Source organism: Paramormyrops kingsleyae, chromosome 23, assembly GCF_048594095.1.
Source record: "Paramormyrops kingsleyae isolate MSU_618 chromosome 23, PKINGS_0.4, whole genome shotgun sequence".
NCBI classification, from domain to species: domain Eukaryota; kingdom Metazoa; phylum Chordata; class Actinopteri; order Osteoglossiformes; family Mormyridae; genus Paramormyrops; species Paramormyrops kingsleyae.
Window position 1 is genome coordinate 23,348,102 of NC_132819.1, and position 15,662 is coordinate 23,363,763.

General features: G+C 50.4%; 1 protein-coding gene across 13 annotated transcripts in view; it reads right to left on the reverse strand.

Annotated features, from left to right (window-relative positions):
• Window positions 1–15,662, reverse strand: part of satb1a (SATB homeobox 1a) — a 65,307-nt gene that overhangs the window by 7,949 nt on the left and 41,696 nt on the right. For all 13 annotated transcript variants that reach the window (XM_072705430.1, XM_023809789.2, XM_023809785.2 and 10 more), the window contains 6 exons: window positions 15,050–15,173; window positions 10,705–10,816; window positions 7,346–7,797; window positions 4,926–5,138; window positions 2,016–2,087; window positions 1,760–1,915 (listed from right to left, as the gene is read on the reverse strand). In XM_072705430.1, the coding sequence (XP_072561531.1) occupies window positions 1,760–1,915; window positions 2,016–2,087; window positions 4,926–5,138; window positions 7,346–7,797; window positions 10,705–10,816; window positions 15,050–15,173 (1,129 nt within the window). The remainder of the gene's footprint in view (window positions 1–1,759; window positions 1,916–2,015; window positions 2,088–4,925; window positions 5,139–7,345; window positions 7,798–10,704; window positions 10,817–15,049; window positions 15,174–15,662) is intronic.

A 15,662-nucleotide genomic window follows, 5' to 3' on the forward strand; every position in this document is an offset into this window, starting at 1 on the left:
CCAGGTGCCCCCGCCCCCCTGGGTTATGTGGGCTTTGCCCACGGCAACGCCAATCGCAGCAGCGTGGAAATGACGGGGAGGTGGGGCCGAGGTAGAACAAAGAGGGAGGGGGAGGGGGGAGACCCACTCAGGGGTGGCGTGATAAACAGATTATTATTACAGTCACTGTTTACACGCATTGCCAGCGCCACTGGAAACAATAGTGTGCGACGGCAGGAGGACTGCAGGAAACTCTCAGAATTACCTCACGCACAGAGGAATCATTACTATTATCAGTAGCAGCAGCTGCAGCATTATAAAATTCCCAACTTTCCTTGAAGAAAACGCTATTTTAACCATACCCACGGTACAGACCCACCCACCACTAAATGAACTCCCAGTCAAATAAGCCTAACCCAACAGCACCTTCAAGTCCAAAAAATGTGACCGTAATGGAGCTTCACAGGAAGAGGGAAAAAAATATATACATATATGCACAGATACAGACCAACCACAATGTACAGAGTCCAACAAGCAACATAAACAGGCACAATCTTGGAACATCAAGGCCCAGTGAGTCTGTTAACCCAAAGAGGGGACCATATGGCCAGGCCGGCCCTTTGAAGTGCTCACACACACACACACACACACACACACACACACACACACACACACACACACACACACACACACACACACACACACACACATGTAGGGTAAACATATCCTTATGGGGATTCATTTCAATGGGAAAAATGCTAACGCTAACTATGACAACCTTAACCCCAACCCTGCCCTAACCATAACCATAAGTAACCTAACAAAATACAAGAGTTTATCCATTTTTAGTTTTTTCATAGCAGTCACCGATTTTTATAAAATAGAGTTCTCCTTTATGGGGACCAGGAAAAAAACCTGATATTTATCACGTTCTGGGGACATTGTGTCCCCATAAGGATAGGTAAACCCGTTCGCGCGCACACACACACACACACACACACACACACACACACACACACACACACACACACACACCTGACGTGCCAGGGCCCCCAGGACTCGTAGTACCACGAGCCGCGATTGAATTCCTGCAGGACGCTGCCAAGGCCTTCACAGACCACTGGCCAAAAGCGCCAGCCTGGATGATGCCCTTGCCCCCCCCACAACGCCCCACCTCCCAACTGGCTACTGCCTTCCAGACCAGTGAGGATGGGGTGTGTGTCTACCCATCTGATGGGCCGGTCCAAATTAGCCAGAGGTGGTGGTGGGGTTCCCATACAAGTTCAGCTGCAGTTGGAGCAGACATTAGCAGAACACGTTGGGCGGGACACCTCTTGACCGTAGACCTCATCGCATTCGGATGGAACATGTATTTCCACACCCTTCGGTCCGGGGGAAGAGTTTTATTTGGGAAAAATCGACCTATCCCCTCACCCCATGTCCTGGCATGGTCTCCACATCAGCTAAAACCCGCTACCCTCCCCTGCAGACCTTCCTGGGGTGGTCTACCTGCTCCAATGTGATAATGGGGGGGGGGGGGGGGGGAATCTCACGTCGCTGTGGCATCTCAGAGGACAATGGTATGCTGCAGATTTATGTTCCAAAACATCAAGGTACATGTAAATCATTGCCAAGACAGCACGTTTCCAGTCGGCACCCACTGAGCCGTTTGTGTAAAAATAAAACCCGGCATCTGAATGATGGCCAGACCCAGAGAAGACAGGGACCAGTTCTCTGTGAAGGGGGTGGGGGTGGGGGTGGGGGTGGAGGGGGGGCGTACCTGGCTCTTGGAGGCGGCCACCTTGGCGAACATGGCCTGCGACACCTTGGCCCTCTTCATCTCCTGCTGGATCTCGTCATAGATGGAGGCACTGATGTTCAGCACACAGCTCTCCGGCTTGCCATTGCGCTCGGCGGGCAGTGGCGACGGCTTCACCTGGGCCACAGGTACCGGGGGGGGTATGTTACATTGGGGGGGGGGGGGTGGGACTATCATGAGAAGCCGCGAGTTTGAGAGTGCTGGGGGGGGTACTCACAGGGGACACCCCGACAGGGACCCGTGGGTGCCAGTCATCTTGCCTGGTGTTGCCACAGTCTTCTCTTCGGGGCTGGGGGGTGAAGAGAGGGCAACGTTAGGAAACCCATTGTCCCAGTACTACTCTGCTAGAATGTTCCCACAAGGTCAGCTCCCCTGGGGTGTGTGTCTGATACATCCGGCACTGTATGACTGAACAACGGGCGGCATCCATTTGGGGGGGGTGGGGCGGATCACCCAGACATAAGTTGTCAACATTTATACATCACTGGAGTATTTGTTCTGCTCATAATGAAGCTTAAATATTTCAAATCAGGACCACGGGCCATTCTGAGATTCCGGTCATCCGGAAGGTTCCACTTCAAATTCCGCCATCCATCTGCAGGGAAGCTGAAGGGCTAATACTTGTGAGGTCGAGGGAGTGAGGTGGGCAGCCTGGGCTCCTGGCTCCAAGGGAGGAGAACGCCATCTCTCCGCAGTCTGGGGAGAACAGGCCCAGTGACCACCATTCCCATGCTAAGCAAACGGCCGGCAGCCTTCCGAAGAAGCTCATTCTAATTAATTAGTATTTTTTTTTTTTTTTTTTAAGTGTTCTTCAGCCTGTTTGCACATACAATGATGCTGTGTGGTTGGATGCCCCCACCTCTCGGATGCCCCCACCTCTCTGATCCCCCCCCCCCACAACCCCCCACGAGCCTGGGGTGTTTTCCTGTGACCAGCTGTCAGCCACACGCTGCTCCCTGGCACACAGGAAAATAAACCTGCCGGGAAGGCTGCCTCCACGTATAATCAAGTTATCCTTGAGCGACGGTGCGCTGGGAGCATGCTCAGAACACGCCACTGTCCAGGGAGGGGTGGGGGGGCACTGGGGGGGACGCGGCAGTACGACACAGAGGTCACCTGCACCATTCCCACGTCTGTAACTGGAGACTGAGGTTGGGAATCTGCAAGGGCTGTTAAAGGTAAAAGCCCATAACATAATATAAGAAACATTTTAAAAGTCAGTGTTCAATTTTATTTATTTTTTTTATAAAATCACACATACACACATCGTTTTGCCTACAAGTCATTCAGTTATAACCTAAAACTGAATTAAAAATACATGTTTAAGTGCCAAGTTCAAATTTTTGAAGATCTATAAACAAAGCAATAGGTAGCAGGTATCCACAAGTCTGCGGCCCCTCCAGCCTGACACTATACGATTATCCCTTTCTGTCCTAATGAATGACACAAGGTCACCCCTGAGCCCAGGCATTTTCCCTGCTCAGGAAACCTACATCGGCCTGGTGTCCCAGCTGGGGTCTCCCCTGCTTTCCGGGATACTTTTGACACCCAATACACAGTTATGGGAAACGGATGGACAGATCCCTATGATAGGGGGACGGGGACGGACAGCATTCCGGGTGACCTGGAGCATCCGTGCGTATCTGCGTTCATTCTGACTGACCGCCAAACACAGAGCAATTTATGAAAGTGATCTGCTGAATGCTGCGACATACACCCGCCCCATGCCATCCCAACATACCAACCCTACACTCCCGCCGTCCCCTATAAAGAAACGCAGTGCTGGAAGGCATTGCACTAGAACATTCTAGGCACTCGTGAGCTAAAATCGCATTGACAGCCATCAGGTTGCCAAACTTAAGCCATTATGTCCAGGGAATAAAGTCCCCACTTGTTAGGGAACAGAACCTGACTGTCCTCTGTCTGACCCCATCCGCCACACCATGTCCTGTCTCCAGCCTCCGCATGTTCTGCGGGGTCCAATCCACTTCACTGGGTCCTGGGACCGCAGCCTGTGCCGTGGAGGGGGCAGAAGGACCCACTTCACGCCCGTTACAAAAAGAGGCTCTTCAACGGGTCGACGCGGGCGGCCTCCCGTCCCGCTCCGGGCCAGTGGCTCGGCAAAGCCGCTTAAGTGGAAAAACTTGCCACGTGGCTTTTTAAAGTGGCACTCGAACCCTGGAGGCTGGGGAATGGGGGGGGGGGGTTGAAACGTCAGCCAGGCAGAAATGATGTCCTGGTGAATCCACACGGTGGAGAGGCACACCAGGCATCACTAATATTGTCACGGTTCAGTTTTAAATTTGCTAAAAAAAGGCCACCGATTTTAAAAACAGCCATGTGATATTCGCCACTGCGGCTCAGTGGGTAGTACCCTGGCCTCACGCCCGCAGGGTTGCAGGTTTGTGTCCCACCCCCAGCTCAGTGTGTGTACAGTTCTCCCAGTGTTGCCTGTCTATGGAAGCTGAGAGGCTAACTGGCATCTGTAAACTGGTCAGTGTTGCCTGGGATAGGCTCCAGGCCCCCCCATGACCCCGGGCACTTGCTAGACGGATGCATTTTTACCACTTTTCTGTGCCTATAAGTTTTACTTAACAGTGATGGGTATATTTGCCAGGCAACTGTCCAATGAAAGGGCAGCAGGCACAAAGAGGTGGGGGACGCCTCATTGGTGGGAGAGGGACAGAGGGGTGGGGCTGAGCCATACCTGGGCGGTCCGGACGCCTCATTGGTGGGAGAGGGACAGAGGGGTGGGGCTGAGCCATACCTGGGCGGACCGGTCGCCTCATTGGTGGGAGAGGGACAGAGGGGTGGGGCTGAGCCATACCTGGGCGGACAGGACGCCTCATTGGTGGGATAGGGACAGAGGGGTGGGGCTGAGCCATACCTGGGCGGACCGGACGCCTCATTGGTGGGATAGGGACATAGGGGTGGGGCTGAGCCATACCTGGGCGGACCGGACGCCTCATTGGTGGGATAGGGACAGAGGGGTGGGGCTGAGCCATACCTGGGCGGACCGGTCGCCTCATTGGTGGGATAGGGACAGAGGGGTGGGGCTGAGCCATACCTGGGCGGACCGGTCGCCTCATTGGTGGGATAGGGACAGAGGGGTGGGGCTGAGCCATACCTGGGCGGACCGGGGCGAAGGCGCGCTGAGGAGGGGGGCAGGACCCATGGCGGAGGCGGCGGTGAGGCTGCGTTCGCGCTCATCCTGGTAGATGCGGTCTCGTTCTGCCTCGGGCAGCTGCAGGAAACACTGCATGGCGCGCAGGTTCACCAGGAGGGACTGCGATGCCATCTTGGGGTCCTCCTCCTTGCGCAGGATCTCAGACAGCAGGCCCTGGGGGGGGGGGGGGGGAGCAAGAGACAAACTCTAAGTTAGAGCGGTCAGATCTATTACAAATGGGGAGAAGGGAAATCGAGCGGGTGGGGAAGTGATAAAAACAGAAATGTACTGAAATTGACGAAAGACTTAATCGTTATTTAAAAATAATGCTTAGGTAAGAACCTTTACTAACATCAGTGGAATATGGTTTATAAAATATTTAAATATCTTTGTAATTTAAAAAAATTAGATGGTTCTCACCTCACCAATTTAAAAATAATAAGTTGTCAATAAATTTTGCCCTGTGAACATTCCAGGGTGAAACACAGCGGGGCTAATCTTTAAGGCAGCCTGACAACATCACCGTTACACGCCACACTCTTTCAGGGATGTTGACAAAGCAATGCTGGACTTGTGGAACTGAACTGTGAGCCAAGGTGCTGAGCTGGCGGGATCCAAGATGGCTCCTCTGGAACGACCTCGCAAGGAGCGCCGAAGCTGAACGGACTCATGCGATTGGAAGACCAAACTAAATGTCTGATTGGCCAGAATCCTCGAGCTGCTGCACTGCAATTGGTGAGAACAGTGCAGTATGGGAAAGGCTTTAGGGTTTGTTCACAGGGTGTGACGTATGAATAAGGAATATCGTTACTGATTCGAGAATCATAACAGAATTCAGGGCTGAATTTAACAGTTTAACCACTCATCCTTGATTAAATAAAGTGATTCATAATGCAGTGTTGATGGGGGTGTGGTGGAATTCAACATACAGTCTTATCTACATGCCGTGAAGCTACATTATAACGTACAAACTGCAAGCAAGTGGAGCTCTCGGTGGGCCAGAAGCCACGCCAATGGGACATGTCCTCCAACAGCAACTGGTTGAGGATGGGCCAACGGCGGGCAAGGGGTGGGGGTGCAATAAAACACAGCAGAAGAAATGCAAAGACTGTTAGCGGTGTGGAAAACAGACTGAAGAACACTGGCGATTGTAGGGGGTGGGGGGGGGGTGTGCAGGAAAGCCTGCCAGTCTGCACAAAACCACCACTGTTTGCCCACTGTTTCCCTGCAGGGGGGGGGGGGGGGAAGGAGAAAAAAAAAAAGCTATTCCACTGATCCAGGAAGATTTTATCAGAAACATACAACTTCAAAAGGAACCTCGGAGAGCCGTGCTTTGTAGCAACTAGCCCAGAAAAAAACCTTGCAGAATATCCGTAGACACCATCTCTATCTGTAGCTTCTGCTGGTGCTACGTGACCGAAACACACACACACCACCCCCCCCCCGCGTTCACCCGCCCCCTAGTTGGCGGCCGGCCAGGTGCGTTTACTGTGGCGACATTCCTCAGTCTCACCGCCGTTGTCATGGCGCTCCATCTCGACAGGAATCGGAGGGTAAATTGTTCTAATAATTGCCTTTAATAACAATGCGAGGCTTCGCCTTGGCGCTCGTGGCTCCACCTCCACAGGCCTGTTTGCGGGGGCTAATTCCTGACTACTGTAGCGAAAGAATAAAAGACAAAAGGAGGGGAAAAATAAAATAACGCCACCCCTCGGCATCAGCGAAAGACACAGGCGCGGCCCAGGCTTGGTTTCGTACACACCCCCCCCCCGATAAGCGGCTGAGATTGAGATAACACCGGTGTGAGGTGGAGGCGGCCGGTGAAGGAGACCGTGGCACCTTGGCCGGTGCAGTGTCACCACCGGCGCTCGAAGACGACGCAGGTGTGGGAGCATAACTGACGCAGTCTGGGAAGAAGTGCATTCACACTGCAGGGCATGTGGGGGAGGGGGGCGCGGTGACAGTGACTGTCTACCAGGAAACTTGCGAGGCGCTGGCATGATCTATGATTAATAGGTGATTTAGGGGACACTACGGCGCTCGCGGGGCTGAGGTCTTGCTCAAGCAAATGCTAACGACGCCCCGGCTGACAGAAAGACGACCGGCGGCTCCCTGTTGGCGTGTTGGGTGATGCCATGTGTCCCTGTTGGCGTGTTGGGTGATGCCATGTGACTCCCGCAACAGGCATGAAAAGCAGCATCTAAGCATCAATAGAACCTGCTACACCATGATCAAACCTGAGGACAGAGTATAGAGGACTGCCCTGGAATACAAGTCAAATGTTACCGTGACAATTCCCCTCAATCTTTTTTGCACACACACACACGCACACACACATGTGTGTGTGTGTGAGAGAGACAGAGAGAGAGAGAGCTGCACACCTGTGTCCTGTTGAAGGCCACGCGGGCGAACACAGCCTGTGAGATGCCAGCCCTCTTCAGCTCGTCACGCACCCACTGGTAGATCTCAGACGAGACCTCGGAGTTGGTGGCCGCCTGTGGCTCCAGGGGTTTGCCGAGGCCGCGGTTCACAGGCGGGTGGTTCAGGTACTGCTGGCTGAGCGACTGCTGGGCCAGAAGCCGGTTGACAGCGTACTGCTGGTTGAGGATCTGCGCCATGACCAGCTGCTGATTGACCAACTGCGGACTGATGGGCGTGGAGACTATGCCGGGGTGCAGGCCGGGCAGCTGGGCACGGACCGAGGGCTGGCCGCCATGGGACATGGGGACGGGTGAGGATGGGTGCTCCGGCGTGCTGCCCGGGATGGGCTGCTGGCTGTAACCCCCATGGTTGGAGCCTGGCGGGGAGCGGTCAGAGAGACTGTCCATCTCCACTGAACAGGAAGAGCATGAGAGACACAGAGACACGCATGAGCACAGAGACAGCATTGGCGAGACCCAAGCCAGCGCTGTTACAGAGTTCTGGAACTCGCAGGCCACATGGAGAAAGCGCAGCGCCAAACGTGCCGGGATACCGCCACTCATAGAACGGGGTAAAGACGTTAATCTCTGGCATCACAAGCAGATGGTGTCTAACTCTCCCAATCCAATAACAAGGAGTACGAGACAGCAGCGAAGACCCAAGGAGGATGAGAAGCCAGTTAGCAGGATTTCTGGGTAAACTTCCACCAGAAGTTCCAGTGCCGTTTAGACAGTCACTGATAAGACGACGGCACTCTTTCAGATAAATAAAAGGGCTGGGATTGCAAACAAAGCATTCTACACTAAGAGGGTCATAGATGTTTATCCTGAGGACCACTTCACCATCACCACCGATCCTAGAGGGCGATACCACGGAAATTAAAGCATGACGAGTTTAGGATCAGGGGTTTAACGCAAACCGCTTGGGGTACTTAGCGCAGGGGAAGCATTTACATCAACTGAAAGCTAGTACACAGCTATCAAAGACACAGACAAGCATCAGCGGCTCAGTCCGAACGTGGCGACGCTCTTCTGATCACCGTGCAGGAGATGGCAAGGTCCACCCTCCCGCAGAGAGGGAGAAACATCTGATCTCCTTATTTGTGCTGTTAAGCATGTGCATAAACTTCTGGGGTGAAGCGTGATAGTATCTGGTAGAATTTTGAGTGAAGAGGCTGGGATTCATTTCAAAACAAGGCAGCAGCGCTGATGTCGTATTTGACGTGGATTTTGAATGGAAACGCTAAATACAGGGTAGAAGTAAAAAGCAAATGAAACGGGAAAGGGAACGTCTGCCAGTTCAGCACTTCAAACAAGAACGGTGAGTAAGAGAGAGAGATCGACCCCATGGGGAACCCCGCATACTGCATGTTTATAGGTTTAAAAAAAAAAAAAACTTCAAAAGACGTAATATCCCAGCAGTGTGTGTGAGGTCGCAATAAGAAAACCCCAAACAATTACAAGCAAATAAGCCTTTGCAGGATTTTTGCTGTACAGGGGACAGTGAAAGACACACACCGGTCTCGGCTACTGTTTTTTTGCCTTTTTGATAAAGCTAGCTTGGAGAAAACGCTCAGAGGCAGCCACACACGCAGACACGGGCATGCACGCACACACCCAAACAAACGCCGCAGAGGCAACCGTGATGACAGCCAGACGCTGGCTAGCGACGCGACGCTAACTCCTGGGGAAAGTTTGACAGGCGCCCCGCTGAGACTCTGGTGGGCTTTATTAGTCGCCGGTGCCGTCAAACGTGGAGGCCAACGTTCCGAGAGAGGAATTCTATTGAGAGTCCCTCTGGTCATATACACACACACGCACACACGCACACACACACAAAGGAGTTTAGTAAGGGAACCCCTGTTAACAGGAGGTTCAGTTTGGGTGACTCTCACAAAATGAAGCACCAGTACAGAGTTAAAGGGTGTGGTCTGTAGGGTGTTAAACGAGGCCGCTTTGGGCCTGGGTTTTATGCCCACTATGGAAGAGTGTGAAGAGCTGTTGTAGAGTCATGTTTAAAGTTCTGTCTAAATGCAGACCACACTGCAAGCCTGATGACGACCCCCCCGGCATAATATCAGACTGTGAAATCACACACGTTTCAGATTTCAAGAGTTGCTCTCCTGGTTTGATAGTTTTTCGATATCAGCTAACTGGGTTTTCCAGTTTTGACTTCCCAAGGGGGAAAAAAAACGGCTGTACAGCATTTGTGACAAATTGATAGCGGGCAAAAAAAACAAAACAAAAAAAACAAAAAAAAAAAAACAGCAGTAAACAACAGTTCTAATGTACTGGTGCATCACAAGTACACATAATGCTCAGAAGCAACTCATCTGGGTTTTCCAGTTCTGGCACGAGATTAAGTTCTGGGCTGGAAGGCGGGGGTCAAGAGAGACGAAAAGGGTCAGATAAGGAATTTCAACTTCCCCCAGCCATTTAGCTTTGCAAAGTAATAAAAAGAATATAAATAAATCAACATAGGCCATGACTGGGTCTGCAGGTCTCACCGGGAGAACTACTAAGCCAGCCACATCAAGGGCTGATCCGAATTTTTGGGTGCTGAGGATCTGCAGAACGGGGTTCTCACCTCAGTGGCCACATCCGGTTCCCAGCAGCCCCTCAATCACCCCACCCTCATAAATCCCTCCAGAAATGATGACACACTAACGTAACGTGAACAGCTGGGCCGGCGTGTGCAGCATCATAAACCCAACCATCAATAATTAGCGGCTCGTTAATTAGAGGAGTCTGATGGGTTGGTTTTGATGGTAGCCTCTCTCTTTTTGAAAGGGACAGTCACCAAAGACCAACTTTCCGTCAAATCGAAAAGTCCTTGTAGATGTAGGGGGGGGGGGGGGGGAGAACCCTACTAGGTGAAAGAGGGAACCCTACTAGGTGTTATTTGCCTACCGCAGAGCTGTGGGGGCTGTCGAGGAGAATGCCGCCCCCCCCAGGTAGCCTTCTAACAGTGAAGGTCAGCAGAATGCTAGCGTGCTAAGGCTACAGGCCTCATAAACCCAGCAGTACATCCCCCCCCCCCACCTTGGGAGCTACCAAGACCAAGGAGCTCATGATTTTCATAAAGCATCCACCCGAACGGGCGGACGGAGTGACTGACACGTGTTTTCAAAAAGAAAAAAAAAAAAACTGTCTGTGGGATTCCACACACACAAAAAAAAAACTAGACAAATCAGTCTGATGCAGCACGAAGTGCAAAAGAAAGCCAACGGCATTATTTAAGCGTTCATTTGAAGGGCACTAAACAAATTCCCGGCTAAACAAGGTTTTTTTGTTCCTTCCGCTAGTTTCGTTTCACTTACCCATCATATCCTTTGTCTTCTTGAAATGTTTATACCACCGGCCGAATTCCTGACACTTGGCTGCTGAGACGTTTGCATAGTAAGTGCTGTTCACAATGGACGAAATCATACTCTGAAAAGGAAAAAGGAGAAGGGAAAAATTGTTAGTGGGACACATACGTTGAACGTGGCGTGCAGGGACACCCCAGGCTACGGAGAACATGGGCCTGCATCAGGAAACCTCAACAGCTTTGGGCTATTTTTCCTGGAGGAAAAGCAAGAAAAGATAAGGGTATTTTTCTCATATAAAAATGTGTATGTATGGCTGTTTTTTTTTTTTTGTTTTTTAAACCGCCAATCAGAAAAGGTAATAAACCCAAAATCCATTTGTGAATAACAGACTGGGACCTGGCGGCACAGAGATAAATGTTTAGAGGCACGTCGTGCAAGAGCCTGGTGCACTTTGTGGGGGGGGGGGGCAAAAACAGACACTAAAATTTGAGGAAAATCTGCGATGTTCAAATACAGCCTCCATAAAAAGAAAAACACCAGTAATAAGCGCAGATGAATTCCACCCCCCCCCAACCACCAAATAACTGTGAGTCATTTGCCACAATCTGCTAAAGAAACTATTTTTTTACCTTCATGTGAAAAAGACAGAATCAGTAAGCAGATATGACCCCCCCCCACACGATCCGGTGCCATTTTTACATTTGATTACACATTTCAACTTTTCATATTTATTTTAATCCATTCCCCACAAACAAGAAATGGGTTGGGGGAGGGTGAGTGGGGGGGTGGGAGTTCCTTTTATTAAAGCAAACGATGTTCCCGCTGCCCTGGGGGCACATGGCAGAGAGTTTGATTGTTATAAATATTCAAAAGACTAAACCATCTGTTTTCAGGTTACAGGTATGCCATCTTCACCATTTCTAAGGGAAAAAAACACACACAAAAAATGGTAAATAGAGAAAAAGGAATGACTTCCGGCTATGAATGAGCAGCACAAATCAGTGGCTTCTGCCCCCTTTGCCTGACACTCCTAAACAGAGAAGGGACTGATCTTTCCCTTTGGGTCGGCATTATCCCGGCCACCTTTCTAAGAATCACTGCTAAGTATGAATATCGAGCTGCATCGAGCACTGCATCTCGAAGCTCGACGAGTCCCAGAATCCCTCACGAATGTTATTCTACATGCAACACCCACAGGTTCACCGCGGCCCAATTAAAAATTAACATGACAGACCCACCCCCTTAAATCAAGGAGAATTCCAATAAAAACATGCTCTTTGGTTGTGTTTGGCTATGTTTACATCTACATGTCATATATATTGTGTATATATAGAAATACAATTTCTTTTTTAACTATGTTTCTCATAGAGTGTAGTCAAACTGCAACATGATCCCTGCACATAATCGTATAATTGTTCTTGTAATTAGCTTTGGGCCAACTTTAAACGTATTTACACTTTGGCACGGGACATACCGGAGGCATTCGCTGCTAAAATTACAACCGACAACTAAAATTCACTCATTATTACTAAACACCGATAACAAAATGCAAAATAATGAAATAAAAGCTGACTGATGCCTCACAGTCAAAACTGGCATAAATCACCACCATTATTGAAGTAAAATCAAAACACCTTAAAGGGCTCTGGTTTGACTGACTTGGCACAAATGCTGTAATAAATTTAAGGTTGGCGTTTGTTCAAAAAAAGGTTTCGGGTGCAACGACACTGAAGTGGGCGAGTGGAGCCGTCCTCTGAGCTGAGGCACGGAGCAGTGAGAGCGTGGCCTGACACGGGCCCTTTAAGTGATAACCATCTCCCAACCCTGTCACCGTGCCCAGGAAGAATCAGGAGACACTATCTGCCAAAACAATCTCTAGCTTCCGTCAAGGGGAGAGGCTCACAGAGACGTCACCACGCGGGTCCAACTCACCCCATGAACCCGCACAAATATCCGCTCTCTATTGTATGGGGGGACATGGGTTATTCCACCCCCATTTAACACATCTTAATTACACTCTTCTGACATCGGCAGCATGGGGTGGGGTGGGGTGGGGGGGGGGGGGCGGCGGGAATGCTGTCACTTTAAATCCACAAGGGCTTTCGAAAGCCCACAAAGATGGCTTTTGATGGTTTTCTGCTGTGCGAGAGAATGACTGCTTTGGGAGGGATTCCTCTTGTGCGTGGGGGTATGTGGGGAGGGGGAAAAACACACAAAAACTCCAAAAAGGCACAGATTTAGAAGATCAGACCTTAGGTTTACAATATATATATATATATATATATATTTTTTTTTTAAGTTGGGGGTGGAGGGTTGGGAACTGATGTAATAAACGACTTCCCAAGTCGAGACTGACGAAGCAGTAATTAGCCAATGCTGCAGCTGAAATCCACTTCCTTTCTGACTCGCCACTCGGCATGCCACAGGGTGAAGGTGCACACTACAAAATGCACACAAGAGTCGCTACGCGCCGCACGGTGAAAGAACGTGCTGGTATGCTTGCGACACTGCGGTGAGGTCATCCCTCCTCTCCGTCTGCGAACCTCTCTAACACACTCCATCCTGGGATTACAGGCCTTAACGTCGTGAAAATGCTAATCCAAGAACAGAAAAATCCGCCGGTCATCCCTATTTTCTACAACAGCTTTTTTCCCCTGTTTTGTCATAGTTGGAGACCCTGGTCCCTGCTAGACGCGGCATGTCAACACACCAAAAGCTACATAACGCTTCAAAAAAAATTATTAAAAAATAAAAACACGAATACCGGGGCAACAATAACCAGCCTATTAACCAGTATATACTGTGTGTATATATATATGCAGCACACAAACCGCAGAGTGATATTACACGCTTCTTAAAATAAACATCATAAAATTAAAAAAAAAAATAAAAATCTGTGATTGTGAAAAATAAATCACTAACCTACACAAACTGCCTCATGCACTTCATTTTACAGGCTGAGGTCAAATCTAACCCACACGCAGCAAGGGAAAAAAAAAGTGTTAAATGAACGGAGCAGACGACAAAGATGGTGTAAATCCACGGTCGTCGTCGATATAACAACAAAACGTATCAATATTTTTCTGCAGCAGAGTATTAACAGCTGGTATGCTGCATAACCAGCTGTCCCAGGCACGGTGGGGGGGGGACACGCCTACCCACTCCGAGTGGTGTAGCGGTGCAGGACGGCATTTCAGTGGCAGGATAAAACAGATTCCTGCCTCCCTTTGTGCCTCCTTCTCTGCAACTGATGTACCCCCCCTCCATCATTCCCTGGCAAAGGGCAGAGACAGCGCTCTCATCCCAGAGAGCCCCCACCCTCTTCTGGACCGGGATTATGATGCCACAATGCTGTAACCCCCCCCCCCCCCCCAGGTAAAGTTAATATCTGGACTCTGCTCTCGGCATCAGACCCAGCCAGAGTCATTTCAAAAAGTGTACATTACGATGCCATGGCGACCAGAGTCATTTTCATTGGCGATCTGAGCTTTGTGCAATCAGCTGCTATTTCAGACAATGCCCAAGTCTTTTTCAGGACCATGATTGCTTTCCTCGGGGATTCTGAGGCTGGCTCTCCACCCAGATCATAACTTAATACTATGAACTCTGCGTTGGACTGCCATTCCATCCACTGTGTACCCCTAACTTGAACCCTATGCTGCCTGGGATGGGCTCCAACCCCACAACCCCCTCCTGGTTCACCACCTGTGGACAAGCTCAATGAGGCCGAGATGCTACAGAGCGCTGGCAGCCTGGCAGAGTCATGCAGTGGCTGACGGTTCGAAGAGGTCCAGGAAGGAGGTAAGGAGGCTTTGATTAGCATCATCCTGCTAGCACTTGCATGCTACCAGGAGAGAATTACTGTGCCATGTTCTTCTGGAGCTCAAGCGTGCCTTCAGCCCGAAATTATCAGCATTGCCCTTGGTGGGGCAATCCAAAAACGCTTATTGTCAGACATGGACTAATACCTTGCTCAGAGCTAATATTCCAGCAATCGCTCCATGAAATGTTTACCTATCATGATTGCGGGCCACACTAAAGCACAAAGTGGTCAAGGAAACTGAACCTCTCATTAAGATTCTCTCAAAACTCAGGGGTCCCTCTTCCCTATTGTTCAGCACAGACGTAGAATTACTTGGTTCAGTTATGCTCGGCAGTCGCGGGATGTTCTGAAGTCGCACTATCCCTTACATCATCTTTGCTGAACGCGGACCCTGGAAATAGCAATATAAATTACTTAAAAAAATACATTAACTGTATCCAAGACGGCAGCCTGACCAGAAGCTGCCTGGGGAATGAGCTCATGTGGGGGCCGGTCCGTGGGCGTTCAGAAGGGCCAGAGAGAGGCGGCTACCTGCGAAAGGGGACACTCCTTGGCCAACGAGCTCTGGTTCATGTCCTTCAGCAGCTCCTTGAGGGCGTTCCTCACGGTGGAGTGAGTCCACTGCTCGGGCGGCAAATCCTCCAGCTTCGGGCAACTGGAGAAAAAGGGGGGGCGGGGCAGGGTGAGCGAGAGAGAGAGGGGAGGAAGAGTGATACTAGAGCAGGACAGGGAGCTGGATGTGTTCCTACAAGACAGACAGATTTCATTTGGGGCATGATGCAGATCCATCTGGAGAGAGCCTCCACCCCCTCCCCCCCCTCCTGATTGTTCTGATTAGTTAATTACTTTATACAACACATCTGCTGTGTTGATGCATGAATTATACATCAGCTGCATACGGCGACTATTATTCCACGTTACTTCTACCTTCCTGCTCTGATCTGCTTGGCCGAGCAATTTAAGGTGTTGGGGAGGGGGGCGGGTTGGTTTGCCCCACACGCACACGCACACGCGCACACGCACACGCACACGGGCTCTGAACACTTAATGTATATGAGGTAGGCGACATGCTTGAATTTCTGTACAAAGGGAAAAATTTTCCACAAACAAGGCTGAACGGTGCAGCAGTTTTAGATAAAAGAGG